Source organism: Gopherus flavomarginatus, chromosome 19 (assembly GCF_025201925.1).
Source record: "Gopherus flavomarginatus isolate rGopFla2 chromosome 19, rGopFla2.mat.asm, whole genome shotgun sequence".
NCBI lineage: Eukaryota > Metazoa > Chordata > Testudines > Testudinidae > Gopherus > Gopherus flavomarginatus.
The window spans coordinates 12706564-12728019 of NC_066635.1; the positions used below are offsets into that span (position 1 = coordinate 12706564).

The window sequence follows — 21456 nt, forward strand, 5'->3', positions numbered from 1 at the left end:
TGACCGCTCCCTCAGCGCGCCAAGCCCCCCTTCATCTGCTCTGGGGCCTGCTCACGCCCCGCTGTCCCCCCGGTGGCCGCCAGCGGGTACTGCAGGCTCGAGTCGTCCTCCCGGGCCCGGTCGAGCTTGAGCGGAGGAGGCCGGAGCAAGATGGCGACTCGAGTGCTGCTGCGGCGGAGCCTGGGGGGAGTCGGCGGGCTGGACAGGGCAGGGCCTCGCCTCCCGGCCCGCGGCAGCCTGGCCCTCAGGTGAGCGCGGGCTCCTCCGGGAGAGACCCCGGGCCTGCAGTGCGGCGTTGGGAGGCCCGGCCCCCGGGGTGCCCCTCGCTCACTCCTCCCGGACTGTCAGTGGCGCCCCTCTGGCCTGGGGGGCCCGGGCTGCGGGCCCGGGGACAGGAGCCCCCCGGCGGGGCGGGGGAGGGGCAGCCCCCAGTAGTAGTTCCTAGCCCGGGGTCTCCCGCAAGGTCATGGGCCTCCCCGCTCCGCCTAGGGACAGCCCGCCCCGGGCACCCGCCCCTTCGCCTCCACATGCACCCCAGCTTGTGCATCCCCATGCGGGGCCCTGAGCCGGGCCTGGGAAGCTCGCCCCACAGATGCACTCTCCGCCTCAGACCCGCCCCACGATCCTGCTTTGGGATCATGCCCACACAACCCCCCGGTCCTGGGTTTGAACCTCCTTCCCTCCCATTCTGCACACACAGGGGCCCCCCCATCTGAGACTGGGGACCCTCCGGGTTACACAACTCCCCTACACACTCACCCTCAGAGGGAAACCCACAAGACATAGTGTAAATATCTGATGCCCCATGCCCCAACAGGCACCTGTTGGAATGGGTTTGAAGCATCTGATTTATTTTTATACTTTCTGTTAACTTTGATATTTGTTTAGAACAGAAATCAAAACCTGTTGGTTGAATTTCAGTTAAGTGTTTCTTTCAAATTTTTCTGTCTTTCAGGGGGATGGTGTCAGAGCAAAAATTTAGGATTTGTACTCAACTTGAGTATTGGTTTTCAGCTAAAAGAAAACTTGATGGATTCGTATTTCCCTGTGTGTTTTTAATCTAATGTAGGCAATTTTTAAAATAAACATTTGCCAGCTGCCTACTGTAGCACTGAGCTTGTAGGTAAGAAAAGAGAGGTGAAATTGACAAGAAACTGATTAGTCTTGTACTATTTTTCAATGGAAGGGTTATGCCAAAAGTAAAACAGTGAAAATAAACTTACATTTTCAAAATTCTAGCTTTCCATTTGTTACAAGTTACCAATGATGTTTCTAAAATAAGGAAAGTTGTTTTGTTACTTTGTTTTAACCTGATAATGTCCGTTTGAAATCTTGGGTATCAATGATTTTTTCTGGGTTTTTTGTTTGTTGGTGTTTGGTTTTTGGGTTTTTTTGGAAAACAACATCTACAGGAGCCACTGGCAGTTTGAAAAATATACAGACATTGGCTGATTATTTGCTCTCTATACAAGCCAGTGTGGACACACCATCACACACTGCATGATTGCTTACCTACCATGTGCAGTTGTAGGCCTTGATCTTGGAAACACTTAGGCATATATGCTTTAGTCTGAGTACCTACCAAGGCCCAGTGGGATTATTCACATGCTTAGAGTTTGGAACATCCATACGTGCTTGCGGGATTGGGACCACAGCTAGCAAAATCAGGCAGTGCCTTAGTAAAAGGCCTGATAATGATTCCACGATAGGCTGCCTGTAATGCTGTGAGAAATATGGCCCCCAAAAAACCAAAAATTTTATGCTGTGTTTTAAATATCATATACCTACCCTTTATTCATGATGTAAACACATTCTTACTGGCATTAGATGTTGTCAAGTAACTTTTTCTTAAACCTGTTTTATAATCTGGTGGTACATATCAGGAAACATTCCCAGACAGTAAAATGAGACTGGAAATAAGGTATAAATGTTTAACAATTAGAGTAATTAACCATTGGAATAATTTACCAAGGATTATGGTGGATTCTCTGTCACTGACAATTTTTAGATCAAAATTGGATGTTTTTCTAAAAGATACACTCTAGGAATTACTTTGGTGAACTTCTATGGCCTCTGTTGTACAGGAGATCAGACTAGATGACCATAATGGTCCCTTCTGTCCTTGGAATCTATGAGTCTGATAGACTGTGGAATGATCTTCCCGTGGGGAATGCCATGGCTTTGAATATTTAAAACTGAACTATACAAAGCACTAATATTCTACTGCAGGGAATATTTCTGAACTAGTAAAGAGATTAGACCTACCTGGGTCTCTTCTGTCTCTTTCAGAGCTCACAATAGCAGTCAGGATATCCTTTAAAGAAAATGTATTTCTCTATAGTTGGACTATTTTTGGTGGAAAACAGCTCATCTAGGACCAGCACACATACTGGCGTTGTAGTAGTAAGACACGAGAGACAGTTCTCAAAGTTTTGCTAACATCGATGATACTGTGTACAAATCTATGCTGATTTTAAGATTAATTAGAAATTTAGGTAAGTATCCATTTTTGTGAAATTATGAGAATTGTTAAGGAAATGTCTTACTTCAAACTACTGAGAAGTAAAACTATGGAGAGTTTAAGGGGACGCTGTCAATTTATAATTCATATTGTAAGCATATTTATTATAAGTTTGATTATTTCAAATAATTCTAAAAATCCAAGTTCTTTTTCCATTTATATGCTGTTGTCTTTTGCATTCCCCTACCACTCAACAATTAATATCAACAAAGTCAGTTTCTCTTTTGGTTATAGTCAGTTTCTCTTTGAAGTTCTTTAGCACTGCAATCTTTGAATTGACAACAGTGGTGGAAGATGCTTTTGTTTAAAAACAAGACATTTAAAACAAATTATTGGAAATATACCTGTTGGACCTGAGCTTTTTTTAAATGATTTCTCTCCCAAAATTCTAAATGTTGCTCACATTTTAGTTGATAGTGTTCGTATTTAAAAAACTATTAAGCACTGTAATGTCCTTATAAAATACATCTAGGAATTGAGGACTTCTCTATACTACCAGGAGTACATCTAAGTAGTAGTAACTTTCAAAGCAGAGAGATAATCATATTACTTTATAATCTTTAAATACTGTACCTACCTAGTAATATGTCATACAAAGCTGATTTCTTATGGTTGTAGGTTTATTGTATTTGTTTTATTTCAAGGTTTTCGTTATAGTCGCTGACAAACTCTTGAGAAGGTGACTGTTCAGCAATAATCATTAAATTGGGCCATGGTTTTAATTTACTAACTTTTATTTTTCAGTTGATTAGTCCTCTGCTATGAAAATTCACCGTGTACTTATTACTGATGTTTGAATCTAGCCCCAGAAGCTGTAGCTTCTTTGTGTTGAAGGTCACCTCATTCTCAGCTATTCTTTTCTTAGCTGTCACATGTCTTCTGCTTCCTTCAGCTTGTTACTTGAATAAGCAATATAAACTACCCATCATTTTATGCCCCATTATTATTGGGGTTTTAAAAATGGGAATTGGTCGGGGGGGTTATATGTTTTTAAAGTGAACTGCAAAGGATTATTTTTCCAAAAACAGTTTTTTTCCAACATTTTTATTTCTGGAACATTTTCAGTCTATTGAGGACCTGCAAGACAGTTTCACAGTTGGAAGTTGTAATCTGTCCTATGGATCTCCCAGCCAATAACTAAAATCCTCCAAAATAATTAAGTATAATTAAATAATTTCAAATCTTTCCACAATCCTCCAGGAAATGGAGCAAAGCTGCAAGCAAATGCTTATAACGGGTCGGAAGGAAGGAAAATGGTGTAAGATCAAGGCCACCTTTGTATTTTATAAAGATGAAGCAGTAAAAACTAGAATCTTTTCTGTTTGGTGTTCACTTGAACGAAAGATTATTTGTATTGGTGTAGATAAAGCTAGTGCACATCATTTGGTGTCTCTAGTGTCTTTCTACCACTGAAAAAGGGGAAAAAACAATCCTAATATATTCATACTTTAAGAAGAACCATGTTGTCTGTTGTGATTTTATTGTGTACTGTATTGTATGAAGATGATAAATAGCATTTTTGCAGAGGTACTTGCAGAAACTAAATGGTTAAACTAGTTAAGCTTTCAGATACTCTATCAAAGTCAACTAATTTTTTAAGTGGGAAAAACTGTAAATATTGAACAAAGAAAATGAATTGGAATCCTGAACATTATAATGACTGCTGTTCAAAAATTAAAATCTATGCAGGCTCCTTGACGCCTAATGCCACTCTAATCTATTCCCAAAGTAGAGTATGCTGTAACCTGCATTTCTTCTCTTCCATGATGCTTCCTTGAAATCTATTTCAGTAAACACAGGAACACGTGGCATTTACTGTGCCATTCACAGTAAACAAAGCAATGTTTGCGCACTCTTTTTTCTCGTGCACGTGCACTAGGGTGTTCATTTTTTACCTCAGGTTTCTGGGAGGACTTAGATATCTTGCTTGAACAAAGAGAGTTTAAGAGAGAAAAATATTTAGTGGCTTACATTCTCTGCTCTTACAGAGCTCTAATCAATGCAGGAGCAGGGCAGAGAAGCAAAAGTGGTTTTATGCCTCACAATGTTTTGGGGTTGGCTTAAAACTTGATATAAATTACTAGCAATGTTAAAGCACTGCCATGGCTGTGTAGTCACGCACCAGTGCTGGGAGATAGTAGCGCCCCCCCGTGAGGTGAGTAGCTCACAGCGCTGGTGCATTGTCTACACTGCCACTTTACAGCGCTGAAACTTGCAGCACTCAAGGCGGTATTTCTTCAGCACAAGGGGTGCAAGTGGGGTAGTGTAGCTGCATCACTTCTGTGCCATTCCAGGAAGTCTTTTCAATAGGTGTATACCTTGCTGAGTAAACATTGTCCCTTTTCACTGCTGGAGAGTGAGGTCATGGGAAGACTTAGCATCGTTCCTCTACATACGTTACCATAGTATGTTAAACTTGATCTTGACTGACTTTCCTCCTGTCTGTGCATTTTTAATAAACATTCGGTGACAATGTAATGTATCCATTGATGTGTAGGGGGCTGGCATCATCAACTAACAGAGCAGGTGAAGACAGCTGGTTAAAATCACTCTTTGTTCGCAAAGTGGATCCAAGGAAAGATGCTCATTCCAATCTACTAGCCAAAAAGGAGACCAGCAGTCTGTATAAAATACAGTGTGGGTGATATTTTTATATTGAACATTTCCTTTTATCTTATTTTATTTTTGCTACTACATTTATCCTTGAATTTTATTGTTTCAGTTCACAATGTAAAGCCAGAATACCTAGATGCCTACAACAAACTTTGGTAAGTTCATATATTATACTTTGTGGTTTTCAACATGTGAATCTGAGCAATGGGATTCTGAAAATTGGCTGCTGTGTGATTTTTTTTTTTTTATTTGGGAAGAAGAGAATTATTGTGAATAAACCATTTATTCTTGGAGGCAGTTGGCACAGATGCTTCTTTCCAGTTCCCCTACTACTGCTCCTTTTTTGGGGTGTTCCTTCACTGAACTGCACTAGATGATGTTTTTAGGGTGTATATGAGAGGGATCCAGGTGTACATGTCTTCCCTCCCCTAGTTGTCATAAGGCTGCTGCAGCCTTTTTAGGCAGATACAGTGGAGTCGCATCATAGGCGCATTTAAGTTACGCGTTTTTAACTATATACGCTCGGCAAAACAAAACAAAAAATGAGAAAAATAACAATTTAAATACTGTACCTGTAGTGCTGGCAATTCCGCCCGCCATTCCACTCAATGAGCATTTGACTATACGCGATTTTTGCCTCACGCGCTGTCTTCAGAACCTAACCCCCGCATAAGATGCAACTCCTCTGTACTGATGTCCCAGTTAGCCCTTTCTTCGGCTACAGTGTAAGAATCTACCTGCTGGGAGTTCTGTCTACAAATTGGAAGAAAAGAGAGAGGGTCACTTGGGAGAAGCCACTAAATATCAAATATAAAACGGAAGTAAAGCTTTGAGGGAGGGGATAAAAACCCAAGATTTGACGTTCACGCACCCTGATGTTTCTATGAAAAGTGACATTATTGAGAGTGATACATTAAGAGGTATAGTGAATCCTTATGTGGGCTTGATCTGCAGTGAATTTTACCCACAGGACTATTATAAAGGATTTCCAAAAACTTTTGCTGTTTAAAAATAAGTATCAATATTTGTTTTTTAAGGTACTAATTTTAAAGACCAGTTACAGAAATGAAAATTCTGATTTATCTCTATATTTGCTGCATTAGAACCATAGCCACTACACTTTGAAAGAGCTAAACCCTCAAGCTGGGAAACATGAACCTGCCATTGGCAGTTCGTTCTCATTGACACTGATCATTTAAGAGAAGGTATCAATTAAATAGAACATTGTTTTAGGATAATGCAACCAATATTGTTTTAAGTGTGGTTTATTGGCTAGAACTGTAGGCTGGAGGTCACAGCTCCTGACTTCTGTACTCAAGAGCGTTCATGACCCTCCGTGTAACCATGAGTAGGTTACCTGACCTCTGTGTGCCTCCATTTACTCATCTCTAAAATGGGAATAATACATGGCTACCTTACAAGGGTTCTTCTAGGCTTCATAAATTAATGTTTGTAAAGTGCTTTGATTTGCTTTGGATAAAATCACTATTATTTCTCTAGTACGGTATGAATGATCCTTTGTTAAAATGCCCAAAGTAGAGAGAATGTACTGGGGGCGGGAGGGGACAGTTTTCTTCATTTAAATTAAACAAAGGTGGTTCTTTGCAACACAAGTGGGGAAATCTTTAAAAAGTAGTTTCCATTGTAATCTTTTTTCCTCTCATGACTGAAAGAAGAAAAGCATACCTGGAGAAGAGAGAATCACTTTCAACCAGCTCAGTATAAATGTATATAATTATATGAGGTAGAGAAGCAGAAAAATGGCACTGCTTCATCAGATAAATAAATGTTAAGTCAAAGCAGAGATGTATATTTTCAAGGAAAGGTACAGGGACACTGATAGCAATCTACTGAAAGTATGGTATTTGATTTGGTCTTTCCAAACCGAAGTCAGCCTAAATATTCAAGTAGAAAGGAGAGAATTGGGTCTATTTTAAGAATGGAGGGATGAAAACCTGACGCTTCCCTGAACTTCCCTCAGTATCCCCAAAAATTCAGCTTGAGCAGTCCAAGTCCTTTTTATATACTGTCAACTCAGAGTGATAAGGATTAGCCATCATGAATCTTGGCATCTTGACTTCACCAACAGGGAGGAATTGGTAGCAGATCCCAAGGTGGAAGGCAATTTGGGTGAAAGCGATCATGAAATGATAGATGTCATGATTCTAAGGAAAGGAAAGATGGGAGCAACAGGATAAGGACAATGGAATTCAAAAATGCAGATTTTGACAGACTTAGAGAAATGGTATGTAAGGTTCAGTGGGAAGAAAATCTAAGAGTAAGAGCTGTTCAGGAGAGCTGGGAGTTTCTCAAGGAGGCAATATTAAAGGCACAACTGCCAACTATCCTGATGCAAAGGGAAGATAGGAAGAATAGAAAGAGGTCAATGTGGTTTTCTCAAGAGCTCTTTAATGACCTGAAAATCAAAAAGGAATCCTACAAAAAGTGGAAACGTGGATGAGTTGATAAGGAGGAGTACAAAAGAACATTGCAAGCACCAAGGGGCATAATCAGAAAGGCTAAGGCACAAAATGAGTTACACCTAGCAAGGGACATAAAAGGCAATAAGAAGAGGTTCTATAAGTACGTTAGGTGTGAGAGAAAAGATGAACCAAAGTGTAAATCCACTACTTAGTGGGAAGGAGAGTTAAGAATGGATGACGTCAAGGAAAGCTAAGGTGGTTAATGCCTATTTTACTTCAGTTTTCGCTAATAAGGTTAACAGTGACCAGATACTTAACCCAATATTAACAGGGGTAAGATGCACAAGCCTGCATTATGAAAGAACAGGTTAAAGAACGTTTAGACAAGTTAGATGGATTCAAGTCAGCAGGTTCTGATGAAATTCACCCTGAGGTACTTGAGGAACTAACTGAAGCAATCTCAGAACCATTAGCAATTATCTTTGAGAACTCACGGAGGATGAGTGAGGTCTCAGAGGATTGGAGAAGAGCAAACAAGAGTACCTGTCTTTAGAAAGGGGAACAAAGAGGACTTGGGCAATTATAGACCAATCAGCCTAACATCAATGCGTGGAAAGATACTGGAAGAAATTATTAAACAATCAGTTTGTAAGCACCTAGAGGATAACAGGGTTATAAGGAATAGCCAGCATGAATTTTTCAAGAACAAGTCATGCCAAACCAACCTAATTTCCTTCCTTGACAGGGTTACTAGCCTCGTGGATGAAGGGAAGAGGTGGATGTGACGTATTTTGATTTTCAGTAAGACTTTTGACAGTCTTCCACATGACATTCCCATAAACAAACTAGGGAAATACAGTCTGGATGAAATTACTGTAGGGTGGGTGTACAACAGGTTGAAAGTCCGTACTAAAAGAGTAGTTATCAGAAGTTCGATGTCAAGCTGGGAGGGGTCCTGCAGGGGGTCAGTCCATATTTTCATGAATGAGTTGGATAATGGGGTGGAGAGCATGCTTATAAAATTGTGGATGACTCCAAGTTGGGAGGGGTTGCAAGCACGCTGGATGACAGGATTAGAATTCAAAATTACCTTGACAAATTGGAGAATTGATCTGAAATCAATAAAGTGAAATTCAAGAAAGACAAGGGCAAAGTACTTCACTTGGGAAGGAAAAATCAAGTGCGCAACAAAATGGGGAATAACTAGCTAGATGGTAGTACGGCTGAAAAGGAGCTTGGGCTTTAGTGGATCACAAATTGAATATGAGTCAACAATGTGATGCAGGCTAATATTCTGGGGTGTATTAACAGGAGTGTTGTATGTAAGGCATGGGAAGTAATTGTCCCTCTCTGTTCAGCACTGGTGAAGCCTCAGCTGGAGTACAGTGTCCAATTCTGGGTGCCATCCTTTAGGAAAGAGGTGGACAAATTGGAAAGAATCCAGAGAAAAGCTACAAAATCAATAAAAGGTTTAGAAAACCTGACCTCTGGGGAAAGGTTAAAAAAACTGGGCATCTTCAGTCTTGAGGAAAAGAAGACTGCGGTGGGACTTGCTTAACAGTCTTGAAATATGTTAAGGAGTATTATAAAGAGGACTGTGATCAACTGTTCTCCATGTCTGCTGAAGGTAGGACAAGAAGCAAGGGGCTTAATCTGCAGCAAGAAACATTTAGGGTAGATATTGGGAAAAACTTTCTAACTATAAGGGTAGGTAAGCTCTGGAATAGGTTTCCCAGGGAGGTCGTGAAGGTTTTAAAAGCAGGTTGGACAAACACCTGTCAGGAATGGTCTAGTCTAGTTTACTTGGTCCTGCCTCAGCACAGGAACCTGGACTTGATGACATCTTCCAGCCCTACATTTTTATGACTATGAATTAATAGAAAAATAGTGTTATACATGTCTTTGTTCTACTCATTCATGAACCTTAAGAGATAGGGGCCTCCATTCTGAAGTTTTGAGCACCAATTTGACTGCCAATAATAAAGGGGAAAAGGTGGTGCTTGTACATATGAATGAATCAGGTGAGATTCTTTCTAATCTAGAGCAGAAACTAGCTTTTAGTTTTATTGTAGTAGTAATAATAATTTATATTTCTGTTGCAGCTGCTATCCTAGGATCTTATTATGCTTCACAAACAATTGTTGAAAACTCCCAGCTCCTTTGTGAGATCAGTGCATGGTATTATTCTTGTTATGCAGATGGAGAAATTGAGGCACAAATGATAATGAGATTTGCTCAAGGTCACATGGAAGGTCAGTGGCAGAGCTAAGAATAAAACCCAGGTCTTCCAACTCTGAATGCTGTTCCTTACACATAAGACCATTCTTCTTCCCCATTTATTATGGTACATAGAATCAGTGGCTGCTAGCCAGAATGCTAAATGTCTGACAGTTATTCAGCAATAAAAAGTAATAAAGAGAAAATTCAGCTAGTCTGAAACAACCTTTTCACCAAAGTACAGTACAGTGAAATCTGTCTTAAACAACCATACAAGAAACCAGGGGTTGCTGAAGTCCAGGTTGCTCATAGGAGGTGGATTTTAGGCAGCTTTTGCTGTGTATATTGTGCTTTAATGGATAAATTAGTTTCAGACTGGGTCTGCTTTCTAATCTGTTCAGTAATGCTCCAGCAAGCAGCCATCACTTGGCTTCATTCATGTCCATCAGACAAAGTGAGTGATTATCTTCATCTGTGTGGCATAATAGAAATGTCAGTTAGAACTTTAGTGCTGGAGACAAATTATCCTTTCCCATCTCTGTGTCTTACCATTCATTGCTGCTAACAAAAGAAAACTTTTTAAATTGTTCCTGAACCAAGTCATGCAGGCTTTTGCACACCCTCAGATTGGGACATCTTGCTAATATATCAGGTAACCTTACATGTTTTGCGGGTTCACATCAAAAGACCTGAGGTGTCATGCTGTGTATTAGACATAGCATATCAGGGTTGGAAGGGACCTCAGGAGGTCATCTAGTCCAACCCCCTGCTCAAAGCAGGACCAATCCCCAGACAGATTTTTGCCCCAAATCCCTAAATGGCCCCCTCAAGAATTGAACTCAGAACCCTCTGTTTAGCAGGCCAATGCTCAAACCACTGAGCTATCTCTCCCCGGATGGTTATGCTGAAGTTTATATAGAGAGAGTTGTAGTGATCAGTTTTTCCTGATACAGCAGTTTTGTATTTCTGCTTTCTCTTCTGAAAAACGAAGTTTGTGAATGTTCATACTGTAATGAACATGTGGCGTAATTCTGAGTTGTTATGCATATCAAATGTAGCCTCCCTGAAGGAAATGCAACATACTGTCTGTATTCCTTGTTTTTCAGTCAAGAGGTGCTGCCAAAGATTCATGAAGAAAAACACTACCCGTGTTCACTGGTGGGGACTTGGAACACGTGGTACGGAGAGCAAGATCAGGCTGGTAGGAGACGGAAGTACAACAGAATGTAAAACCGTACAAGTGAAATGTGTGCTTGGCAGGTGTCTTTTGAAGTCCTCACTGTGCGTAAACCGTTAACAGTGTACTTCAGGATATGGGCTGTTGATTACACAAAATAATTGGTTAATGATTGATAACTTTAAAATTGCTTGGTTTTTATCACATTGAGTTTGATACCGAGGTGTTGATTCATAAAATGTGCTTCTTCAGGCAGCACTAATCTAAGACTCTCTTTCAAACATATTTGTATACTTTTACCTCATCTCAATGAGAGGGTGAGTACCTGGTAAGCCCCTTCCTCTCTTTCCTGCATACCCTTTGCACCTGCATACCCTTTGTGCCTGCATTATTTTGCAGGCACAGATCACACTTCTGAAAATTTAGGCTTAAAAGGTGTACTGAGATAGAATTCAGCGTGTGTTAGCCAGTTTAAAAGCTTAACTTTGACTTTCCATGTCCTGTTATAATTGTTCTGCATGGCACTGTTATGCAACGTTGACGTTATCGCAAAATGTAATGGAACTATTGTCTCCCAGCCAACTGGGTCCTGTACTGATACCCTAGCTATCTCTTCCTTAAACAGACAGTGTCCAGTAATTCAAGATCAAAATGTAGCCTTCCTTCAGATTCAACAAGTTGTCCGCTGGCACCTTAAAGACTAACAGATTTATTTGGGCATAAGTTTTAGTGGGTAAAAAACCCACTTCTTCAGATGCATTCCTTCAAATTGTTGAAAATACGCTATATAACTACAAAGTGTTATATCAGTGTTTTAATCTGGTATGGGGAGACATTTAAACGATGTTAAATGTCTTTTAACCCTGGTCTCTGAGAAGTTAAAGGGGTATAGCAGCAGCCCTCATTTTGTGGGAACCACATAATCAGCATGCTGCGCTCTTGTTAGTTCTACAGCAGACACACACACACTGTTGCTGAAGCTATCCTACTATCAGTGCTGCTCTTCAACTACAGGAGCATATCCATGCATACAATGTGCATGTTAATTTCAGCTGTATTCGCTGAAGATAATTATAATATTCGCATTGGCCAAAGGTGAGAGGATATCTGTAGACAGAGATTTGTCAGCTTGTAAGAGAGTATTTATTATTAAAAATGAAGAGAATGTTGAGGTACGGAGGGGAATAAATCTAAAATATTGCTTGACAGTTAATCAGAAGCATACTGACAGAGAATGTCCATGCAATCATTTCCAAAGCAGCATTAACTAGTTCAGCGGAAGCCAGGCCCACCCCATCTTCATTGGAGGAAAGGTTGCTTTTGGGGTCTTTGAGGGAAGATGGAAGAAAAGAGGGTAGGAATGGGAGTCTCAGTATTTTAATATTGCTAGCCTAAAAGCTTATAAAAAAGTCTTGTTACACAGTGTACTTAAAGGGCATTGTTAAATATAGGTCAAAATAGGCACCCATCTTGAAATTATTATTTGATGAGGAAAGTCCTCCTGATTCTAAATATTTTAGAGGGTTTGGGTCTCATTTGGTGTACTTTTGAAGGTTGCCTCTTATCGCGGAGCAATTAAAAAATTAACAATGGCATCTATTTTATTTATCCCACAAAAAAGTTTTGTGCTCCTTCTGATTGAGTAGTTAATTGAAATACAAGTGCCACCGCTGTGCTATCATCAGTTGAAGCTGTGCACCAAGTCATTTTTGGCATAAGACACTGTTTTAAGTTGAAGCTCAACTTTAATTATAGTCACATAAAAGCATCACATCTAAGTTGTATACAGCAAAAGCGCCCTTCAGAAATCTTTGTACATTCTTGCCTTTAGGATCATCTGTTACTAGAATAGAAGGGGAAGCCCCTTGTCAACAAGCAAATGGCTCTATTGTATTTCACTGAGAATGCATTTTGAACATGCTAGCCAGCTTTTACTTTTATATCATTCTGTAGTGTTAATGACCTCATTTACATTATGATGTTTCATGTCTTTTGTCATAAGCCTCTAAAAAGGTCTGTTTCTATTTCAGTACATCTCTGGCGGTATGAAGGAGGCTATCCAGCTCTTACTGAGGTCATGAATAAGCTCCGACAAAATAAAGTAAGTCTAAATGAAGACTACATTTTAAACTTTGGCTAGAAATAATAAATGTTTTACTGAGAAATGTTTTTCCCAGTGTCGCTAGAGAACATAGGCTAGCAGTCAGAGCAAAAGACTAGAAGTTTGGACTCCTGTGGTCTGTTTCCAGCTCTGTCAGACTAGCTGTGAGACAGTGGACAAGTCACTTCCTCTTTCCGTGCCTCATTGGACCTGTCTTTAAAATGGGGATATCACACACCTCTCGAGTGCTGAGGTTGAACGTGTTAATGTTTATATAACGTTTTGAGTTCCGTAGGCGTAAAACGTTGTAGAAGTGCAAAGTGGTTTTAGTAATTTATATTCTGCTGTTATGAATGGTCTGTGATTCTCAGCTCTTTTGTCAGAGCCTATTTGCTAGCGGGGCATGCCCCCACCACCATGTCCCCTCACATAATGCTTCTCCTTTACTTTGTTCTCTTGTCTTGTCTTTCCTTCCCTCCCCCCCCAATCTTATTCTCTTCATGCTTTTTTACATGACTTTTTGCAGATACTCTTCCTCTCCCCTCCCCATTTTCCCACTTATTTGAAGGTCACATGCTGAGGGCTGGAGGTATCTGTTGGTGCCCAGGCTATACTTACTACAATGGGAACAGAAAAGTGATGCTCGAGCTAGCAGGCTGCTGTGTGAGCCTTCAGCACTGCACATGTGAGCTGGTGCCACAGCCAGTGACCTTGGGTGCTGTGTGGAAGCATGGAAGAATGCCCATTAGCTTTTAATGAGCTACCTGTGTCTTTACATCCAAATGCATCAGCCTGTTTGCTGTATTTGGGGATGATATAGACCTGGAATCCAACATCTTTCCTCACCCACTCTGATCCTCTCCTCTGCCCCACACACCCACTTGAACTAATCTGGCACCAGCCCAGGTTGAAAAACAATGAATTACATTCTTCAGGATACTGTCAGTGGCCATTCAGAACACACACAATCTAATTGTCAGTTAAAACATTATTGTCATGAAGCCACTCACTACAGCCTGTGTAGAAAATAGCTCCTCTGGATTTTACTTACCTAGCTTGGCATTATTAAAACAGCTCACTCCCAAACTGCCCAGGATAAGAATTGTAATAGAGACTGTGATGTGTAAACACACTGATACTTTCAAGCTGCCTAAGGAATTTGGATACTGTTAACGTCAGTGGGAATGGGTATACAGATCCCCAAGGTGGTTTTGCAAATTTCAGCCACTATGTTCTGTAGAAGAGTAGAATTTGTTAATGTAACATATTAAAGTTTGATGATGACTGTTATTTTTAAGGAATTCACGGAATTTCGCAAAGAAAGGGGTAACATGCTTCTCTCTCGCAAGAACCAGCTTCTGTTGGAATTTAGTTTCTGGAATGAACCTGTTCCCAGGGAGGGTCCTAATATTTATGAACTGAGATCTTATCAACTTAGAGTAAGTGTCAAATATTTTTTCTTTCATGAATGATTAAAAATTGAAAATACGCAACACGTGTACAATAAAACACAGACCTCCTTAAAAATGAACTAAGGATCTAGTCTTACTCCTGTTGAAGTCAATGGCAAAAGTGTTTCTGGCTTCAGTGTGTGCAGAATCCAGCTATAAAGACTGGATCCAACAAGGTGCTGGCTACTTCCTGAGAAGTGCTGAGCACCCTTGACTCTCATTGAAATGCACACGCACTCATGCAAGAGACTGAAAGGAAATATAATAGCTGTACAGTGTAATTGCAAATGAATATACATTCATAATTTTAAGCACTTAAAGGAATCAATGTATTTGATAAATAATGGTATTTTTCAAATGGAAATGCTGTGAGAATGGAAACCTGTGTAATACTGATGCCTGAATTCTCCATGTTCTATATTATAACACGTACATGAAGATGAAGGAGCTCAAAAAAGCGTCACTGACATTTGTGGCTATGTCACTATCTTGTTTAAAACCATTTTTGTTCCCCTTTGTCATTAGTGCATCATAAGCGCTACAATAATACAAGTAATCGATGATGATGATAATGGAACTCAATAGCTCTAGGCTCATGCCGTTGTATTTTTCATCTTTTCCTCATTTTTTTGTTTTTTTTTTAAAAAACCCTTCAGATTAGTGAAAATTAAACAGTGCTCATTTTGGCAGAAAAGACATGCTAAAAATATATTATTGTTGGAAGCACTATTAAGAACCTATAATAATGCCGGCAGGCAGGAGTGGGGACTTGAGCAGCTGGCATGGTCTGTCAATCCTGAACAATTATATTCTAAAAATATTTGAAAAGTCACTTCTCAGTTTCTTACCTTTTACATTTAAGGACCCTGCAGAGGCAGCACGCACAGCCTCTCAGGGGAAAGAAGTGCCTTCTGTCACTCAAGGGACTCCTTCAGCTGGTCAATGTGGCATGTTAGACTCAGAATGGGAGCCCGGTAAATCTTAACTTGGACAGAAGATTGATGGCCATAACATGGTGCTTAGATCAAGCACCACGCATATCACTGTCAGTTTGTGAAATATGGAAGGAAGACCCTCTTCCCCCACCTTTATATTTTTGCTTCATATAACTTCACATTTGTCAGATCCAGTTTCAAAAATATGCCACAGAACTGTCCCAACACTCTAGTTTTCTTTAAAATACTAGACACTTTCTTCTTCTTTCAGCCTGGAACAATGATTGAATGGGGCAACTACTGGTAAGTTTATTTCACCATGTTGTGTGCTGTATTTTAAGTTTATTAATTACTTTTCATAGTTTAAAACAGGGGTCAGCAACCTTTCAGAAGTGATATGCCGAGTCTTCATTTATTCACTCTAATTTAAGGTTTCATGCGCCAGTAATGCATTTTAACATTTTTAGAAGGTCTCTTTCTATAAGTCTATAATATATAATTAAACTATTGTATGTAAAGTAAATAAGGTTTTTAAAATGTATAAGAAGGGTCATTTAAAATTAAATTAAAATGCAGAGCCCCTCGGACCTGTGGCCATGACCCGGGCAGTGTTGAGTGCCACTGAAAAGCAGCTCGCGTGCCACCTTCGGCACCCATGCCATAGGTTGCCTACTTCTGGTTTAAAACCATGTAGGTGGAGATGGTAGAATAATCCCTACACCCTTCCAGATACACAGAGCTAATGAGCTGCTCCTGGTCCTATACAGCTCTGAAAAATTAGTTCTTTTATTTTGCCTTTCTGGGAAGGAAAGGGAGTGCCTCCGTGAACAATGATGGAACCTCTCTTGTTTGTTGTTATTTTAAAAGCCATCATTCTTTTGAGAAATAAATAATACTTAACACTTCTGTCACATTTTTCATCCTTAAAGCATTTAAATATTAATCTTCACAACCACTGTGTGACGAAGGGAAGTATTATCCTAATTTTACTATGGAAGATTCTGAGGCACAGATTGGGGAAGAAATTTTCCCAAGGACACATAGCGAGCAGATGTCAGAGCCATGATTTAAACTATATTATTTTGCTTGCTGTCCTATGTTCAGTCTACTTTCCCAATCAGTCTCCTCAGGGACAGCACCAATGTTACTGACTTTTGGTGCCTGATCCTGCTGCATTGAAGTTAATAGGAATTTTGCTGTTGACTTCGGTAAGAGCAGGTTCAGACTCTTGGCAAGAGTAGACATCTGTAGAAGGGACACCATCACCCTTCTAATACACCTGAGCACTACTGCCATGGGGTTTCTTTCACACCTACAAAATGAACTACCGTCCTCTACTACTAAGAATCTCGCCTAATCTCACTTGTACATCTCTATTGGCTAAACTCTTGCCCGTCCTGCTCATGTTTGTCCATAGTAGTGTGATCAAAACAAATAAAGACTTTTACACAAAGAGACTATGTTTCCCAGTTTTCCATATGTCTGTTTCCTGAGAACTTCTTTCAGAACACCTTGAAATTTCCCTGTTTTTTACTTCATCTATCAAAATGTTCAGGTTTCTTATCATTACAAAATGTTTAAAACATACTGCTATATTTTGTATTTCCTTGCTTCATCCTTCCCACAGTGAGTGTGTGTAACACACCAACAGCTTGTTATAACTTGTCATGTGCCAAGGTTGCAGTAATAAGGCCAATGTAGTATGAAGTTGTATAAAAGTAGTATAAAGTTGGCAGGTAGGAGGATTCCATTTTGGAAGCATCTTTTGATAAACCTTTAGAAATTTCTTGCCATTTTAAACCATAACCATGATTATCATACTGGCTCCAAAATTAAAGTTGAAGACTAGAAAATGATCTGCATGCAATCTAATAAAGAGGTGTCTCTCCAATTTTAATGTTGCTTAACAAGTTCTATTTTAATTGCTTATTGCTGGGAATTGGGTTGTATTTTTGTTTTTTATATCTGGAATCTGCTGCAAAATGCTTTAACATTTGAGATGGTGTTAATTGTAACTCTGCTTTCCTTCCAATCACCACTTGTTTCCTATGCCCATCTACTGTTTCTAGAGATTCCATTTGTCTCTTGTAGGGCTCGTGCTATTCGTTTCCGACAGGACAATAATGAAGCAGTTGGAGGCTTTTTCTCACAAATCGGACAGTTATATATGGTTCATCATCTTTGGGGTAGGCTTCTTTGTTTTCTGCTACACTCATTCCTCTGTCACCTAGTCTGTTTGGGATAGTGAGAGAGAGAACTGTGTGAATTGCATTTTAATATCAGCAAGGGTTTTAAAATTTATTTTGCAGTTTTAGTTGCCAAAGGTAAAAGCACAAAATAAACATTTCCTTGTCCTTTTGTAATTTCTATCAGAAGTTACAGTAAGACATCACAAACCTTTCTCATCAGAGTCTTAACTGTTTGCTTCAAGTAAAGTGAACATAATGAGTTCAGTCCTGCAGTTTCTTCCCTCAGGCCAAGTTCACACTGAAATTAGTAATCAAAGATTTAATTTCTAAGGGTCAAATAATACCTTCCTACAGGGAAGGAAAAATCAATTATTTCCCCAGGTTACCAGCGTCTGTTCCGCTTACAGCAGAGAGAGTTGAACATTTGTTTATTTGCAGTGGCACCCACTGTGTGCTAGGTGGTTTCCAGACAGTTCAGGAGGACAGGCCTCTTCAGAGAGGCTCACAATTGAACAACTGCAGTGAGGAAACCTGTGCTGCAGCCTTCAGACCTCAAGGATATCCACAGGAAATTGGATTCCAACACCATGGATCCTAGAACACCCATGCAGAGATCCAGCCCCAGTGTGCTGCATTATCTGTCTAATCTATTTCTAGTGCAGCTATAATTATGGTATCAAGGCCCTCTCAGTGCCCCTTCTGTCTCTGTCATCCCTTGGCACACTTGCATCCATTTGAAAGGGGATAGTCAGCATGGGGGGGGGAGCTTAATGTTCCAGTGATCTACAGTGACTTCTACCAACCTTCCTAGCAATACTTACGGCTGGTGGCCAGGGTTAAATGTTAGGCAGAGCAGTTGCCTGAGGACTCCACATGCAGCAAAACCCAGGGAGCACCAGCCATGTGATGTTCACATGGAATGACTTCCATATATGCTGTAGACCTACTTCTTTGCTCTCTCTGCCTTCCCCCTTTCCACTGGTCTTGGAGCTTTTTCTTTGTATAAGGAGGAGCATCTGAAGCTAACTTTCTTTTTTTTCCCTTCCAAATGACTGCAGCCTCTTAACCACAGAATTAAATATTGTAAAGTGTGATAGTTATGGACAACAGGACATGGACTTAGTACTAAATTTTGTGTGTGTACTTTTTTCCTCTAGCTTACAAAGACCTCCAGTCCAGAGAAGATACAAGAAATGCTGCATGGAATAAACATGGCTGGGATGAACTAGTATATTATACAGGTAAGAGCTGAACTAAATTGGAATGGGCCATGGAGTAAACATTTATTTTTAATGGACAGAGATGCCACCATGATTGTTTCAGTAAGTTACATTGTCATAAATGTTTTATTTTGCTGGTATCTTCATCAGTTACAAAGTCAATTGTTTAAATAATCTGTTTTCTGTTTTTGTAAATGTCAGCAAATTGATGTAGTTGCTGTATAAATGTTTGTATTAAAACACATTTGTACTAAAGAACATCTACTAAAGGAATAGATCTGTTCAAAGATTTAATTTTCTGTGCACAAAAACTTATACAGTAAATAGTGAAATATATCTTTAAAAGAATCCATTAGATTTTCTTTGTAACAGGCTATAATGTGAAACATTGGGGCCCTGTGAAATAAATCCCTCTAAAAAGGGAAAGTAGACTTTGGAGCCAGGATCCAGGAGACCTTTGATATCAGAAACAGCTTTCATAACAAATCTGGCATGTAAGCTATGCTAAATATTTCAAATGTTGTTCCATCAGATTACAATGGAAATATTACAGTACAATTGCAAGCTAACCTTAAAGCTTGCTGAAAAGCAACAGGTGTTTTTGTCTTCAAAACCCTTAGTGCAAATTTAAAAACTATTAAATAATTTTTTTTTTACCTCCTCTCAAAACTACTATTCTTCAGTGACAAGGGGAAGGAGTGGTTGGTGATTAGTAAAGATTTGATATGCACTGACTAGTAGAGTAGTTTGATGAAAGCAGTACTCCAAGTTGAGTATGCAGAATTACTAGTGGGATCTTTATTAGTAAATGAGAGCCTGTCTTTCCTTTTTTCAGTGCCACTTATTCAGGAAATGGAGTCCAGAATCATGATACCATTGAAGATCTCTCCACTTCAGTAAAGTTATTGACTTACCTGTGCCTACATAGATTGAAGTGACAAGTATTTGTCTTAAATTAATTTGATGGCATACATCATATATCATGGTCAAAGAAACATAAAAGTACTATATTGAGCTTGTCAAAGAAACCTCTTTTCTTCAGAATCTAAAGACTTTATGCATTTAGAAATGTACCGGGGAAAGAATAATAGGGTTGTAGTTTAAGAACTCAAAAGACATACCCAGTTCATCTGTGAAACTGGCCTATCGAGCTGAGCTTGGCATACAAGTATGTGGTGTGTCCTGATGTGTACTGATGCCCACGCTTCAGTAGCAGCAAAGGGAGAGTTGCACATCTGCCATTTAAAGTCTTGAACTAATGCTGTATTTAAATCCTGCCGAAATTGTTACAGTTCAGGGGGCTTCTGTATAATGGAAAATGTATATTTGATTTGTAGTCATTACTGATTGAAAAATCAGTGTCAGTTGATTCCCATAAATAGGAGAGATTTAAACAAAGCTTTGTATCTGAGAAATTCATACTATTGTATCAGTTTTATTGGGAATTGAACCAGTAAATAATTATGAATTTACAAAGTAGCTGAGAATATTTAAATTCTAATGTGCAGTAGAATTCCTGAACTACTCTGACTTATAAATAAAGTGCAAGTATTAGTGGGAAATGAATTACAAACCAGGTGATAGTTGGTGAATGTACAGACAATAGTGGATTCCATTTTGATAAGGCTCTGAAACAGAAATACATCTAGTGTCTGTATCTGGAACTAACTGTATGAAATTATTTAATCAAGCTTTGGGCTGTATGATCTATAGTATTGGAGTAAACATTTGCAAGGAACAGTGGTGTGAAATTTTACAGGCACTCATGTTTTGTTAATCGTGTATTTCTGACAATAATTCTGAAAGCTAGGAAAAGAGGTTTTGTTTAATAAGCAGTCATGACTTGAGATAGATGCTTGATCAGGTGTTTCACTAACTATACAGTAGTGCATCTGAAATGATGTGTGATGATGGCGCATGTTGAGTCAATATGATTAGCATAAAGCAATGTACCATTATGTCCGGTTCTGTTTGATTTCACTTTTAGATTAGAGCATATCAACTTTTTAGTATCTATAATGACGTGACCATCCTGTAAGTGAAAACAATAATGTCTGTTCAAACTAAAGAATCACTGTAATATATTGTATGTACAAATCACATACTGAATGTCCAGTTTGTACATTTCAATGAGTTTTCTGCAATAACATATCAGTCAATAAAATCCTTTTAATTTTCACATATTACTGGCGCCATATGTCTCCATCCATCTGTGCAGTGTTTGTTATGAAAAAGGGGGATAAGGGTGAATTATACAGTATTTCAGTTTAGATGGCCAACGTTGCCATAATGTGCCTTTTTTTCAGAAGCTTATCACTTCCACAAAGACATGCTGTCAGCTGATATTTACATACAGTTTCCAAATAAGATGCTAGGTTGTGAAGTGTGTGGTGTTGGGATGTGGAAATGGGAAGTATCCCCACAGTCCAGATCCCTCAATTAGATCTGCTGGTGTGGAGCCCTGCACCCATGTAGAGCCAGCAGATCTCCATGTAGGGTGCAAGGATCCATGTTGCCAGATCCGGTTACAGGATTAGGACCCATGTTGGTTTGCAGGGTATGGCTTCAAATGATCCATGCTGATTTTATCAAGTGTATTCGTTTTGTAT

General features: G+C 39.5%; 1 protein-coding gene across 1 annotated transcript; it reads left to right on the top strand.

Annotated features, from left to right (window-relative positions):
* The first annotated feature begins 124 nt into the window (after window positions 1-124).
* On the top strand, window positions 125-21030 carry NIPSNAP2 (nipsnap homolog 2). Its single transcript, XM_050929655.1, has 10 exons — window positions 125-248; window positions 5019-5158; window positions 5244-5289; window positions 10881-10975; window positions 12982-13052; window positions 14351-14491; window positions 15710-15741; window positions 17530-17624; window positions 18785-18868; window positions 19683-21030. Exons 1-10 carry the CDS (start codon window positions 151-153, stop codon window positions 19745-19747), a joined length of 867 nt encoding a protein of 288 aa, XP_050785612.1. The 5' UTR covers window positions 125-150; the 3' UTR covers window positions 19748-21030.
* The last annotated feature ends 426 nt before the right edge of the window (window positions 21031-21456 follow it).